Source organism: Chaetodon trifascialis, chromosome 18, assembly GCF_039877785.1.
Source record: "Chaetodon trifascialis isolate fChaTrf1 chromosome 18, fChaTrf1.hap1, whole genome shotgun sequence".
NCBI lineage: Eukaryota > Metazoa > Chordata > Actinopteri > Chaetodontiformes > Chaetodontidae > Chaetodon > Chaetodon trifascialis.
The window spans coordinates 9,554,975-9,570,351 of NC_092073.1; the positions used below are offsets into that span (position 1 = coordinate 9,554,975).

General features: G+C 44.2%; 1 protein-coding gene across 2 annotated transcripts in view; it reads left to right on the forward strand.

Annotated features, from left to right (window-relative positions):
* The window catches only part of LOC139346829 (partitioning defective 3 homolog), a 314,486-nt gene that overhangs the window by 117,750 nt on the left and 181,359 nt on the right, over positions 1–15,377 (forward strand). For both annotated transcript variants that reach the window (XM_070986146.1, XM_070986145.1), the window contains exons 4-5: positions 3,690–3,874; positions 6,473–6,610. In XM_070986146.1, the coding sequence (XP_070842247.1) occupies positions 3,690–3,874; positions 6,473–6,610 (323 nt within the window). The remainder of the gene's footprint in view (positions 1–3,689; positions 3,875–6,472; positions 6,611–15,377) is intronic.

Here is a 15,377-nt window from a genome sequence, read left to right on the forward strand (position 1 = left end):
CCAGACGTTATTAGTTGATGCATAAGCAGGAGTGCACATAACTTTTGAGATGATGATGTTTGATGCACACCCCACACACCACTGATAGTTTGTGCAATGCTCTGCATTATATGTGTTCCCCCTTCACATCAGTATACACCTCCAACATTCAGTCCTCGCTTCTTCAATAAAGCAAAACCCTCAGCGTCAGATGACAGAGGATCTGCATGTTTGGCCTTGTGAAAGGTTGGGAGAAGCCACGGAGCTGTGCTTAGGAACAACTGGACGTTACACATGCGTGCATGCTTGCATACCGGGTATGTGCACCCCTGTATATAAGCATGCATTCATAGTGCAAACAGGGTCAGAGGACTCACATAAATCCTTTGTGTATCTCACTCATGTGTGACTAAATCTGGAGGGAAATCGTGATCAGCATCTGATAAAATTGAAACGAGATTGGCCTAATCTTGTGTCTTATAAATGCAACACTATATTACATCCTCTAAATCACATCATGTATCAACACATGATGCAATGCTGCGTGTCTTATAGAAATGTTTGAGTTCAGCTGCAGGCTCTTCCAACTCTCTTTATCTGCAGCACTTTGATTTAATTCCGTTATTTAGCGTGAACGTTGAGCAAGTATGGTTTTCAAAGGATATAAATAAACGATTAGTCCCAAACAATGGACATTTTATTCTGTCAGCATCTGGAAACAGTCATGTCACATAAAGCAAGATTGTTGTTGTCATGGTTTCAAAAGACCCAGATAAACGTCCAGTAAGAGCCGAGCCTTGAGGTATTCTGGGAAAAACACCAAGGCTTTTAATCCACGTCAAGTGTCTTGTGTAACTCCCTGTCCACACACACAGACACACCAAAAGACAAAGCTTTATTTAAAAGTCTCGTATAAAAAGCTTCATTCTGAGACAGAAAACACGGTGTGGAGATTTGATGTGAAATTTCAAATTCATATAATCTCATCTGTATTGTTTCATCCCTTACTTGGCGTCATTTAATCCTTGTTTCCCTCCTCATTCTTTCCCTGTGTCCATGGAGCTCACTCCCCCTACCTTTCTTTCTCTATTTGTGTCATGTAGGATAATACTGGGCATTAATTACCCCCGCTGTCCGAGGTGAATGCCATTAGAGCCTTGAACTGGACGTGAACCAGCAGTTACAGAGAGGGGGCAAAGTCTATTAAATGCCATTATTGAATCTTCAACCTAATTTAAGAGTAAACGCACAGTGACTGGCTGTCTGGCTGCTAGCTGTGGTTTCCTTAAGCCTACAGACAACGGTCAAAATAAATGAAACACATTTGTAACAGAGGACAGAATATATTAAAGGCTGCCGGTGAGTTTTGTTGGCGTGGCCTGTGTCAGCAGTGAGAGCGGTTTGGTAACGAGGACGATCAAACTTTTACCAGAGTGTTGGGAAAGCTGCTTTGAAAGTGCGGTTTTACAAGCTACCTGCTACTGTGTGAGAACTTGACTTGCAGCGATGATTCCCTCATGAGCAACAGAGAGTTTTATTAACTGAAGCTACTTTTTAAAAGTAGTTTGAAACCCCTGCTGCCAACTCCACTTTTTGGTGACTGAGAAAGTTCCTAGAAGTTTCCAGTTTTCATCATATAGTCATGCCCCCGCCAGAGTGCCCCTGCTCACACATAGTGAGAGGAGGGGATTGCGCTGCGAGGCATACTGTGACAAAAGAACTTTTTCACTAAAAACGGGATAATGACGCAAATGTTTCTGCGCAGGCATCAACCGTACTGCGAGCTTTGGAAGTGATGCAATAAAGTTGGCAACAGCAAGAAGGGGTTTTGCAGCATACTGTTTGAATTTAATGGTCAGAAATAGTTTGCATTCACATATGTCAAATGAGATTTAATCACCATTAAACTACTGTAAAACGTATTGAAAGTGATGCAGCATCACCAACCAGAGGACATCTGTATGAGGCTCTGTGCTCGACTGAGTCCTGATTTGTGACGCTTTGGGAAGGCGCAGGCAAACGATATTGTCCTGCTGGTAGGGCCGTCAGACCCGGAAGTGCTCCTGTGTCTTCCCTGTCTCCTCTGTATGTCTCTGATGAGCCACAGACTCTGGTTTCCTACGTGAAAGTCAAATGTGCTGCACATTCATCCACCACCGCGAGAAACTCACACTGACCGCTGTAGTTACTGCATATTCACTGGCACTGGGTATAAATTGCTGTGGTGCTGAGTTGTCCAATATAGATGTGACTTCCAGGATACTGGTCTGCTGTTCCTGAGGCCTCATAAGTAAATAAAACATAACATATGCAGCCGCCGTCTTTGTATGTGGGAGGACTGTAGAACCTAAATGTAGACCACTACACGAATCAGGTAGGAGAGGATTAAATAGTGGGTGTGGGACTGAAATGAGGAGGGGGGTAGAAGGGATGTTTTATGATGTGAGCATATTAGAGCAAGCACAGGTGAAGGACATGGGAGAAGGGATGCGTTGTCACTGAGAGATGCTTCGTGTTTTGACAGAATATGGGAAGCAAAGGTGTGATTTTTCTGTCTGGAGCATAAAGGCACTGACAGTCACATGCTGATCTCCCCTTTTATTTTTGGAATTCAGTCACATAATTCTGACTTCATTCATGGCTGCCCCGCAGGCGGTCACGAGAAACACTTGCATTCTAAACTCCCCGGTCTTGTCACAGTATTAAATACGCACGAGTTGCGGCACAGCGTAAGCCGTGATTAAAATGCGCTGCTTCCACAACCAAGACTTGTCTCTGGTGAATCAGATGGGAGCTTAGCAACGGCATATGCTCGCTGCAATGATCCGCCGATGGATGACAGGTGGTTACCCAACTATTTGCATAATTATGGGTGTAACATGCAGGCTGCTAGAACGTCATAAACAAATCCATATGGCCTTTTGGGAAAATCCAGATGATTCAAACTGCAGCTCACAGATATATTGCCTTCCCCGCATAACAGAAATCAGGATTTCTCACTGAATGTTTTAACTGAAGTGTGAAGTGTGGAGCAACTTCATTCCCTTTAGATGTTCTGGCAGCTGATGAACTTCTGCAGATCGGTCAATGTGGCGGCTGTAACATGGGCCAGCGTTTCCTGTGCACTTTCTTTTAGAATTGGGGTAATTTTGGTTTTGGCTTCAATTCCGGGAAACTTTCCAGAATCAGCTTCAGTCGGTAATGCAGTGTGTGAAAAAGACCCTTTTCTTGAGAGTCAGATCATGATATATGAACAATTTTGTCGCAATTACAATTGTATTTGTTATTTTTAGCTGGCTAGGCTAAGAGAGGAGTTCAATTATTTTTCACACGTTTTTTTTTTCTCATATTTACTTTTTATTATGGCTGCCTGGGTCATTTTCCAGCTCAAACTATATTTGCAGTATATTTCTTTACCTCAAGAGCTCAAGCCAAGCCAAACCTCTCATAGTTGAGTTGTACAATATTTCCTTTTGGGCTCAATAGACCTTTTATGGAAACACTATAATCACCACTTCCCATGTCTCAGCTGACATGTAGCGCATTCGAGGAGATACTTTCGGGGTCTAATGGTTACCAGGCAGAAGAGTGGCCCCAGAAGTGTGCTGTTGTGGAAACAAGTAGAAAGTGGTTTGATGTTGCTATAACCTGCTGTGTCTCCACTCTCCCTTTTCCTTTGTTTCCTTTGTGCTCCACGTTCTCCTCCACAGACATGCCTCTCCATGTCCGTCGCAGCAGTGATCCCTCCCTGGCCGGCCTTCCCCCGGGTGAAGTCCCGGTGGGTCCAGAGGAACCGTCCAGAAAGAATCCAACTCGCTGGTCCACAACTGCCGGCTTCCAAAAGCACAGCAACAAACCGAACACGAGCGCCGGCATCGGCAGCCTGGAACGAAAGGTAGCTTAGAAATCTGGTCAGCGATGCACTGATAATTTAAAATGTGACCTTGATTTCGGACTGCTATCAAGAGAGAAGAAAAAAACAACAGTTTTCTGTGAATCTAAAAATGTGCTAAAACTCAACAGAACTTGAAAAAGATCGACTTTGCATTAATTCTGCATTACACCACTTTCAAGTAGTACATAGTGATTCAAACAGCATCTTGCCCGGGAGTTATTTTCTGCAGTGTTGCAGATGTTCTGGAGCTGCATCAATTATAATGTCAGAGATATGTGCTCTGAAATCTTCCAACCTCCAGCAGTCTCTCTGTTTAACTTCCTCACAGCTTCCCTCATTTTCATTCCTTCTCCTCTGCACCTCAAATCAAAGAAATAACCGTTAGATATGAAACCTGTGCTGCCCTGCGTGCAGATATCCAGCCGTGGCGTGGATAGTCTTTATCTGAAACTAGTTCCTTCTGATAACACCCCTTCTTGTCTTCCAAAAAGACGAGCAGAGATTGTTAAACACTTTTTCTTTGTTCCAGATTCAGCTTTTCTGAGGCTTTTTAAGCCGCTGATAAATCTTAAGAAAAGCATAGCTCAGGTACATCCCCCCTGCGGCTTTCGAATGAGAAGGGAAGCCAATTAACTTCTCAAAATGGCTGCCCCCACGTGGTGCTGACAGACCTTTACTTCTTGCTGAGAAAGAGATATGTTCCCTATGAAACAGGGAGGTTAAAAAAGGGAGATGATAGAGTGCTTGGAACGTGACACGGCAAACCTCCACGTGATTAGTGCATCTGGAAGCTGTGTCTGATAATCCTATTTAAAGACACTTTAGTTGTCAGAGGCTCAACAGTGTTAACAGCACACTCCCCAGCCCGTGGGGCGGAGAGGAGAGTTTGGGGTGAAGTGTTGCACATTGTATAGATTTTAGAAATGAAGCTTGATTGAACGTAAAGTTCAAGTGTCCCATTTAGCTCTTGACGTCCATCAGTGGCAGGTAATGGTTATCTTTCATACATCCAGCTCTTGTATATTCGCCGTCAGTCCAAGTCTATTTTCTGGCAATCAACAGCAGATGTTGAACGTATTAGCCGGCATTGACTTTGATGTACTGTATTTAGGTCTTGGAGCTAACATTGTTGTCATAGGGAGCCATACATCAGTGAATAGCGTTGCCAAGAGAGCGTATGGATACAAGCCATACACCGTTGTGTCTCCTCATTGTCTGGGATGATTTCCTTTACACACTCCAGCCGGCCATGTTGTGCTCAATTCCCTCTGAGTCCACTTATGGCTGAGTACGGCTCGGTTCTGCTAAATCTCCAGAATATAAGCCAACGGGAGTCTTCAGTCATCAGCTAGCACTGTAAACTCATCACGTCTCCCAATGACTTTACAATACCTCATACTCTGGGTTCTCCACGCTTAGCACAGTCAGCTGAGGGGATTAAGCAGTGGATACGAGCCCGGTGATTTACTGCTACCTCTCTGGTATCTTGGTTTCTCCACATTTTACGATCTGATGTGTCGTAAAAGTTTGTGGACAGGGGTCCGTTGTCGCGCCGTGTTGCACAGTGGGGACAGAGGCCATGGTGGCTATCAAGGGGCGTCTCAGTGGAGCCCACGTGTCCGGCTGAGTTTTACAGTCCTGTCTGCAGTGCTTCCTCAGGCCCCGTCACGCCACATTCAGCTGCACTAAAACACACATGGCTCATTATGGCCTGCTGGGGATAGGGATCTGTCTCCCGCTCTCTTTTGCATTGTTTGCTGCTATTTCATTACTCACTGATCCTAACATGTTTTCTTTCGCCTTTGTTCACCTTTTCGGCTGCCACCTCTGAGTTTTTGTAACTTTTTTATTTTTTTTGTGTGATATCTCATTAATGAAATCCAAACTTCTGTTTCTGTCGCTTGGTAACTCATCAGACCTTCAGTCGTTCACATTCTGTTTGCTTGTCTTTGTGAATCTTTGTCTCCACTGTGATTTTTAATATTCATTTGCTTTCATTTTTATTCAAATAGCTTCAGACACCATGACCCTCAATCGCCGGGATTACAATGCCAAGGCGAGCATGTCTGGAATGTAATCTAGTGTGCTTGTGTGCGTTTTTGTGCTCACGACCATTATAATAAGTCTGCTCAAGTCTGCTGGTGTTTGATATTACCTTGGCAGGAGCATTTTGGAAGGTGCTTTCTGTGTAATGGAAGAGCTCAGCTGTGGCTGTCTTATTATAAGAGGCCTCTTATTAGCGGCTCAGGTTTAGCTGTGGGAAAGGGTTAGGGGTGAGGGTGGAATGGAGTGAGACTTGAATGAACAACAGAGTATTGGTGTGTGGCACAAATCCAAGATAAACTAACCGACTTCCATCACAGAATGCCTGTCACCCAGCCGCTATAGATAGCACCAGCCCACAAAGCCGCCTGTTTTAAGGCAAAAATATGGAGGAAGGATCAGTCCATATAATAGTTTGTTAATGAAGGATTTTAGATGGTTAATTTTATGCCCGTCATGTCCTTGTGGCAGCAGTGTTATGATAAGTATAAGTAAACCTTTACTAGCGTCCGTGCAGTGAAGTAAATCTCCGCACCCCTTCCCGGTCCTTTGCAGGGTCGAGGAGGCCATGCCTATCGGAGTCTTCCTCGTGATGCGAGTGGCTGGACCACTCAGTTCCAGAGAGAGATGACTCGTTCTTCCCTCAGTGCCAACCATCCAATGGTGGACCGATGGCTTGACCGACAGGAACAGGTATGGAGGTGGACGACAAAAGTAGTGATTTTTGAAAGTTTAAAGACTGGAAAACGCTACTTATTTGAGAATAAAAGCATTTCAAATCAACCCAAACTACACTGGAAATGTGGAGATGCCCAGCCTTGGTGTCTGCCATGTTGCTCAGGACCTAATTAGGCTGAGTGACTGTGAACCATGACAAGACCAGCCCAAGCGAAGGACAGTTTCACTATCGATCTCTCCCAATCCCCCGGTCATGTTGGGCCGCCACCTCAGGTTTTGGTGTCACAGCAACCCCCTGGCTTCATGTTACCTTACATAAACACAATCACAATAAGTTCCAGATTTTACATTTTTGACAAAGTGAACACTGCTCTCAGCAGTACGGAAAGTTCAGATTGAGTTGCAGTCCTGGATAAAACCGAATCAGTGCATCCCTATAGATAGCACATACTGTGTACTCTATTTCTGGCAAGTATTATTATCTGCATACAAGAGTAGTTTCCATGCCTACTTGGCAGCCCTGTTGCCATAATAACATATCCCACTTAGTGACACTAACATGCATCATATGCCATTTGGTTGACACGTTAATCCAGAGCACCTTAAAGTGTGGCATGAGTTGAGTTTGTACCTCTCTCCTCTCTCTGTCTGTATGTTTCTCATGATGCTGCACTGTGTCACAGCACATCATGTCCTGCCATAGTGTTACAACCCTGGTAAGCACAGCAGTAACAGAGTAGTGATTAAAGTCGCCCTGACTGCTCACTGCCCGAGCTAACTTGAAGCAGAAATGGCGACTGACATCAGACTTCATAATTCCGTTTTATGTAGCTCGACTTTTCATAAAGTAACAGCGTACTGTTAGTCATTGCAGGCTCGTCTCCTCACTTCACACCTCCTCGCACTGTCGGCACTTTGTGATTGTCTCACTCCGTGACTGGTCCCTCTCCTCCTCAGCCTGTCAGAGAAGAGAAAAAATGTTCCCTTTAAAAGTTATTAAAAGTGACAGAGGCTCTCTGCAGGGAGAGCAGAAATGACCTTGGGAGGTGTCGGACGCGCTGAGCTCCCCGTGCAGAGGATTTCTCCCAGTTTGTCTGTCAGTCTCAGCCCGTCACTGCCTCAGTTACCTGCTTTGACTTGTGTAGGAAGTGTTTAATCTGCCCTTCACGTTATAGAAAAAGAAACTGGCAAAGAAAGGGTGTGAAATATTGAGATGTGGAAAGAAGTGTAAAGTGAATGCAGAAGTAATTGAGGGAGAAGAGTCAAAATGAAAAAGAGTTGATTGATATTCAAGCTGTCAACATGTTGCTCTTTATTCCATTTAGCTTGCCAGCTCTCACCTGAATGTCTGGGCTGCCGTGCTGCGGGGTTCTGGGTAGTCTGTGTGCCTTTCTCTTTCTAGTCTCATTAAAAATCAACATGGCCAAGGTTGTGTGTCATTGTTATGGAGGCTATCGTTCTTTAAATCCTTGAATTTTAATTCTTGTGCGTTCGTGTTCTCTTAAGCTTTTTGTCTCTGGCTAGACAGTCTGTCAGGACAAAGCAATCCAATGAAAAAGAAGCTATTTTAGTGAGAGTTTTGTGCATCTAGCCATGGCACAAAGAACATTTTAGGGCTGTCTGATGGCATCTGATCCATCGGCGTTTGCATTTAGATCTGATATTATTATTTGATCTGATATCTGTGTGACTGATTTGATCTCAGTATGGAAATTAGCAGTGCTACACAGTAACTAAATGCACTAACACTAAAAAAAAAAACTTTTCCAAGATTGTTTCCAGGTTAATACTCAAAAAAGAAATCTCCTAAAATATGGGATTATTATTTCAGAGCCGGAATTATATCAACATCAGTATGTAAACATTTAATGGATAACAGCAGGAGCGGTGCAGAGCATGCGGCGGTTAATTCTCAGTGCTACCTGAGTCTTTGTAATCTGACAGTTGTGTGACTAAGATGATTCGCAAAACACAAATCCCCTCATTAGAGGTGACACAGCGTAGGTTTCAAAGAGGCGCCCTGTCGCCCAGTTGTTTCTTCCCTTGACTCACTGTATCTCAGTCTTGATCACTGTCTTTCCCTCCCACACATGACTGATATTTTGTCTTCTTTGTCTGTTTGATGGGCGTGCAGCACAGCAGCACCGAATTGTAAGATAAAAATACACAGCGTGGGTTAATTAAAAAGAATTGTGATCAGTGCTAAAGCGCTGGCGGAGATAATGAGTGTACACACACACACACACACACACACACACACACACACACACACACACACACACACACCAAGGTTTTAGCAAAATCACACTAATTAGCAGTTGTTTGTTTATCATGGATTATTTATCTCCTGTACTTTCTTGTTCTGCTTTATGAGTGAAGATAAAGGCAAAAACAAAGAAAACTAAGAAAGGGCATCGCACTCATTTCTGTCAGTGCGCTCTTTACTTTGTATAATGTATACGTGCGTGGGTGTGTGCGTCACACTCCGCGGCATCTTTTCTTAACTTCGTGCATCATACTGTACCCTTCATCTCGAAACACTTCTTCCAACATTAAATCTTTTTCCTTCAGCGGCTGATGTCGGTGAAGCAGCTACCTTGTGCCCGCACCGCTTGGCACACTCTTAAAGTGCTTTACTTTGCCATTTATATTTAAGCAGGCCTTCCCGCCCCCTGCTATGAATTAGAAATGTGGAGTCAGGTCGACTAAAACGACACATTGACTTCCATGCTTAAAATACCAGAGAGGTTCTGGGGAGGTTGGTTGACGACACCCTTATCTGTACAGTGTGCGATTCTGTCCTCTAGTTGTATCCGCCCACCTTGTCCTATGTTTATCTAACCAGTCAATAAATTCAGTTTAGTGTCAAACGGTTCCATCTGAGACCTCGGGCCCTCCAGTCCCTCGCCACCCTTCCACACACGACGCCAAATGCAGCGTGGAGAAAAGCATATCAGCCCATATACGCCAGGGCTTTATGAGTTGTTCTTTATATAAACAGCTGACATTAACGCCGGCCCTATTATCCCGCTGATGAATGCTAATGGGCCTTCCCACTCAGCATCACACGTGCGCACACACACACACACACGCTTACACATGCGCACACACATTTGGATCTGGCTGAGTGCCTCTCCACTGTATTATTTGGTGGCCTTCATGAGGCACTGGAGGCCATTATCATGAGCTGTGCCAGAGTCCGGACTGACACCAGCTGTCAATCATAGAGGGATTTAACCCAATCAAAATGGCTCGCTTGGAGGGACACAGATTTATCAAGTGTTTCCAAAAAGTTCTGGATGTAAGGGTTTCAGAGACACTGATAGGTGCAGAGATCATTTATTATAGATGCTGATTATCATGTGTTATTTTTAAAACGCAGGAAACTGTCTTAAAATAGCCTGAATTCATTTAGTGTGTTGGTACTCGGTGATTCTCAGCATACTGCTGTTTGTGGAAAATGCTGTTTCAAACAGTCGTGCCCATGACAAATTGAAAAGGAGAGAGACTTAAGAGAGACAGAAAGAAAACTAAAGCATTACATAAGCGACTCAAAAGCATGTCTGAGTGGGAACAGGTCTGATCAGACATCTTTGATCAAGCCTCCAACTGTCGGAGTGCCTCCCTCCCTTTGTTGTCTAAATGAGACACCTTGTCTGGCGAGTTTTAAAGGAAACCGAAGTGGCGAGGTGCCCAGCTAAATCATCGAGCCAGCACCTTGAAAGGAGATGAGTCCGTTCAACTTCAATCCGGAAGAAGAGAGCAGGGAGCAGTGTGAACGCACTCCTTTCCTTTTCTATTCTCACATCAAAGATTTCTCACCGAACAAACACAGATTGGCAGATTTGTGAACTGATTTGTCTACAAAATGTTCTTTTTGTCCTCTCTCACTTCAGTTAGAAGCCAACAGTTGTTTTGTTGTTTTACTAGTCTTCCCACTGTTCAACTTAGGCACAATTAATGTCTGCAACAAAAAGAAATGTGACTTGTTTTAAAGAATAATTCCAGTATTTGTCAGCCAGAGTGTTACTCTGATTTTTTTGTCCAAATGTCTAGTGGAGCAGCCAGTTGACCTTTAGTTTGACTCAACAATGAGTGTTTGAGCTGATTTTTGTATTTTTGGAAATCTGTAGGCTCTTTCCTTTCAGACTGACAAGCCAGCTCTGCTGCTGGTTTGCTTTATGGTGACTATACTGTCGAACAACAGCTACATATTCGCTTGTGTCATTAAACATGCAATGAATGCACCGGCAAACAGAGTCAGAGTACGCGGACAAAATGGAAATAGAATAAAATATGACACTAAAACCCTTGGGCAAGTCCATTCTGCACAAAAGTTAGCATTTAACTCTCTGTGTCGTTGTTGGTGAGTGAACTCAGTCTACTCTCCTGACTAGCATGTTGGTAAAGCCCACACAGTCTGCAGACCCCGAGGCAAGCTTCAGGCAATGTTAGAGCAGTTGAGCATGGAGGGAAAACACAGCAGTAACCCCAAACCCTGCCTGACTGTCACAGCCTCTTTCTCTCTCTCTTTCTGTCTGTGCTTGTGTCTCTGAATGACTTAGAAACAGGTGAGCTCTCCCCTCTAACCACCCCCGTCCACCGTCTTCAGCTCTCTTCTCTCCAGCGCTGTCTGCTGTGTGCAGTGCTTGTCTGTGCGTATGCTTGCAGTTCAGTTAAATCTGGGCGGATGTTTGATAAAGAGCAGGTCTGGGGGGGTTTTGCTGTGTGCCATAGGGTCCACGTTCCAGAGCAGTGTGGTCAGTCTCACTGCAGAGGGGACCTTCAACTTATCTGGGACTTACCTCTTAATTCTCCCTGGCCCCAGAGAGGTTCATAGTGCCCTTGTGCATGTTGAATCTATAGAAGAGCACTTCACTCTATGCATATATGCATATGAGATGTGCTTACCGTATATGTTCTAATTGCTGCCCAGTGGGCCTGACCAGTAGGTGCTGCTGTGTATTCAACATTGACTCCAGGCACACAGCAGAACCCTCAAAAAAAGACCCGTTTTTCTCCTATTCCTTTTTCTCTATTAAGTATTATCTCTGTTTGTAGCCTTCCTCCCATTTCTCTGTTTCTCTTTCCCGCTCTCTTTCTCTGCTGCACAAAGTATCGACTTCAGCAATTCATTTAACCCTAAGTTTCTAATGCGAATCACAAATTTGTGATTCTAGCTACTGCTCATAAGACCACTAGTCTGACTTAATGACTTTTGACAGTTTGGGTAGTTGAATTAACTCACCTACATGCAAGAATTACCTCAAGAAAATTTAATTCAAGAGCAAATCTGACTATAGATTACACAAGCTCTACGCTCTTCCACTCTTTCCTGGTGGATCGTGTTTTCCTCCTCTGTGAGTAATGCATAAATGGCTGCTCACCAGACACACTCCAGCCCAGCCACTCACCTGACTGAGAACAGTGAAGCCTTCAGTGCCAAAATGGCCTCTCCTCTCTTAATCAGGCATCGCCACTGAACCCCTGCCGGAATGTCACGACCCCTGACAGACCAGAGCTGGTTTATTTTCCGGCATTTCTTTCGAGGCCTGCACTGCTTTTTAAGCCTCATTTAGCACTGGTCACCTCCTCTTTTCATCTTCAAGTGGGCTTGGTTAGCGGTAGCATTGCGCTGACTTGTAGTGCTTGTTTGATTGAGCCGGCCTATTGTTGGTGAGTGAATTCGTAGTGAAAACGGCACTTTGCCTGCCACTTTGGCTGAGCTGCCTCTCTGGACGAAGGTTTTACTTTTGCCGTTATGGCTGCATGAATATGAGATAGGTAGACTGTGATTGGCCATTTTTACAATATGGGAGTGCGGCTTTTATTTAACTAACAGATCTGAATACTCTCACCACCGCGTTTGTTGTTTTGCATGTTTTATTCAATGAGATGGGACACTTTTCAGAACTCTAATGACAAATGACACTAAAATGCCTCTCTGTATGTCTATATGTCTCAGTGTTCATTATTTTTTGTGCTTTTTTCTTTTGGTTTCTTGTACAACAAATTAAAAGAAAAGAGGATAGCAGAGCAACCACGCACCTGCTGATGTGTCGCTTAACATCCTCCTTTTTATTCCTCCTTTATGGAAGACCAAGCATCTAATCTTCCTGTACTGGGAGCAAGCAACAAGACAACTTTCCCTACAATAATGTATCTGTATTCTTCCTAATATTTGGGGATGTAAAAATACAAAAATGTGCCCAGAGTTTTGGAATTGAGCACATTTTTTCTTTAGTATAACTCGAAAAAGCAAAGTCTAAATTGCATCATTTTGCTCGGAAAGTTTTATCTCGATATATTTCAGCCACCAGCTGTGTATGGAATTGTGCACACACCCTGCAGCAGCAAAATGCATTACAGATGTAGTGTAATTCTGTCATTAAATAAGTGTGTGCGCTGCGACAATGAGAGCAGGTAGCACACACACACGCGCGTGCACACACTGTTGGCAGTGTCATTTAGTTGATTCATTCCTCAGCAGGGAAGTAGATCTTAAATGTGTAAATGAGCAATTAGAAAAATTATTCCATTTAACATGTCATTATTAACTCAACATCTTTGTTAAAAATAAATGGCAGTGATAATTAGCACGAGCCTTAATGTGTGTGTGTGTGTGCGCGCGCGTATGTGTGTGTGTCCAGTATGTTATATTGAGAGCAGGTGAATCGTCCACCTGTTTTCCTGCTCGTGAACTCTTCTCTCTTGGCTCTTTTAGCATTCAGGATGGCTCTCCTCTCACCTTCACACACACACGCACGCACACACACACACACACACACAGGGACAGACAGAGAATAAGAATGATAGAAATAAGTGCTTAACAATTCAGAACAACTTTCACAACTTAATCCCAACACCACAGACAAATGTAGTTTCCAAGGACAGTGTGTGAAAAGGCCGCCAGCGGGACAGTTTTTTGGAAGTTGCCAACGCCCATATCTATCCGCAGGCTCCTTCCCTGAAAATGTTTAACCTGTCTTGCTCTGCAGGCTGTGTGTCGATGCGCGCGTGACAAGACAGCTCAGATTAGAGCTTGAAAGATCCGATCTTCAGAAGGCTGAAAGTGATGTCTTTTGAACCCCCCGAGAGCTTTTTGTGCCATCTTTCATATACTTGCATGCAAAAACTTGCCCGTGAGAATTAAAAGTTTCTTTGGAATTTGATGGTGCTCAGAGCGGAAAAGCCTCTGAAAAAGCATCTGGGAAATAAAAGTAAACAACAGAAACAATATAAATGAGGAGTGTGGTCAAAATATTGCATTGGAGAAGTATGAGAATGCAGGTCTCCAGTCAGCCCTTAGTCATGGTCATATTCAGTAGTTTAAAACACTTGTATCACCTCGATTGTTGTGTAAAGCGGCATATCAAGTTTCAAGCATAAAGGACGAGCTGAAACTGAAACTCTGGGTGTTCTTCGTCTCTCCTCCTCTTTATTTTTGTCTCGAAGGTTTGCTCTCCTGCTTCTGCTCCTTCTCTCTGTGCTTAATTACTGCTCAGATGTTGTTCTAGCTTGCATATTCACCTCATCACCACAAACAGCCCTTCAGCAAGGCTGTCTGTGCTTCATTTGTAAACACATCACCTATTTGACAAGTTCCCTTTTTTCCTTGAGTGTGAGTGGATGTACTCGAACAGGATTTTCAAGGCAAATCTACTTACCTCAGCGGCTGTCCCTCGTCTGTCCCTCTACCGTCCGTCCACACCTACACCACCTTTACAGTATCAGGGTGGCTATCCCTCTCCGCACTGCTGGTTGTGAACGTGTTAATTCTTGATTAGAGTTCACGCTTTCGCCTTCTCCGATTTGCTCCGTGGAGTGAGAAATCACTTTCTCAATGAGAATAATTGAACACGGGCAGGGGGGTGCCAGCTCATTACCCACAAATCACAGGGAGCAGGGGCACCTTAGCCGAAGACAATAATGACTTCAGGGAATAAAACAGGGCCGCCAGCATGGAGCCAAACCAGCATGGGCAGCAGAGAACAAAGCTGGGAGGGGAAGATGCACACTCTTAACACGTTCTTTAGGTGAAATCATTTTGTGCTTATCTTCCTGGTATTTTCAGTTGAATTAAATTACTTTTCTCAGAGAGGGCAGCGTCTGGGCCGTGGAGGGGAATGCTGAATCTTTTGTAGGAGGAGCATGAGGTTGCTGTTTACACCCAAGCCCAAAAAGATGTCTTCCTTGAAGGATCATTCAAAAACCATCAGCACCAAAATCTGACTCCAAGGACAGAAAGAAAGAAATAAACCTATAGAGGCGGATGAAAGCGTATTCTGCAACAACTGCAGCCAAACAGCGAATCTATTTTTATGCCCGACACTGGCGCTAGATGGACTTGGGTGATTGACAGTGCTGGGTTTCCCACAGCGTGAAGTCATTCACTCGTATTTATTTGAGTCCTTTCTACTCTCTCGCCCTCTCTTTCCCTCTCTCATTTTTTTTAATATGCCACACATTTCCACTCTCCACAGAGTGCCAAATAAGCCCACTCTGACACAATGAGGCCCATTGTCACAATAGGCTTTTCTCACCGTTTTATAGGTCCCATTAGGGGGCCAATGCTTTTAAGTTGCGGGAGGAATGTAATAAGGCCCCGGCCGACAGTAAACATCCACATCTCGGGGCCACAGAGAAACGTGAGAAGAGGCCGCGTCGCCATCTCGGCAGAAGCGCCCCGTTTCATTTGCATCAGCCGGGGAACAAAAGCAGTCACAGTTGGATGCGAATAGAGAGGAATGAGGCAGTGTCATTTCAGAGCCAAGGAATAGAA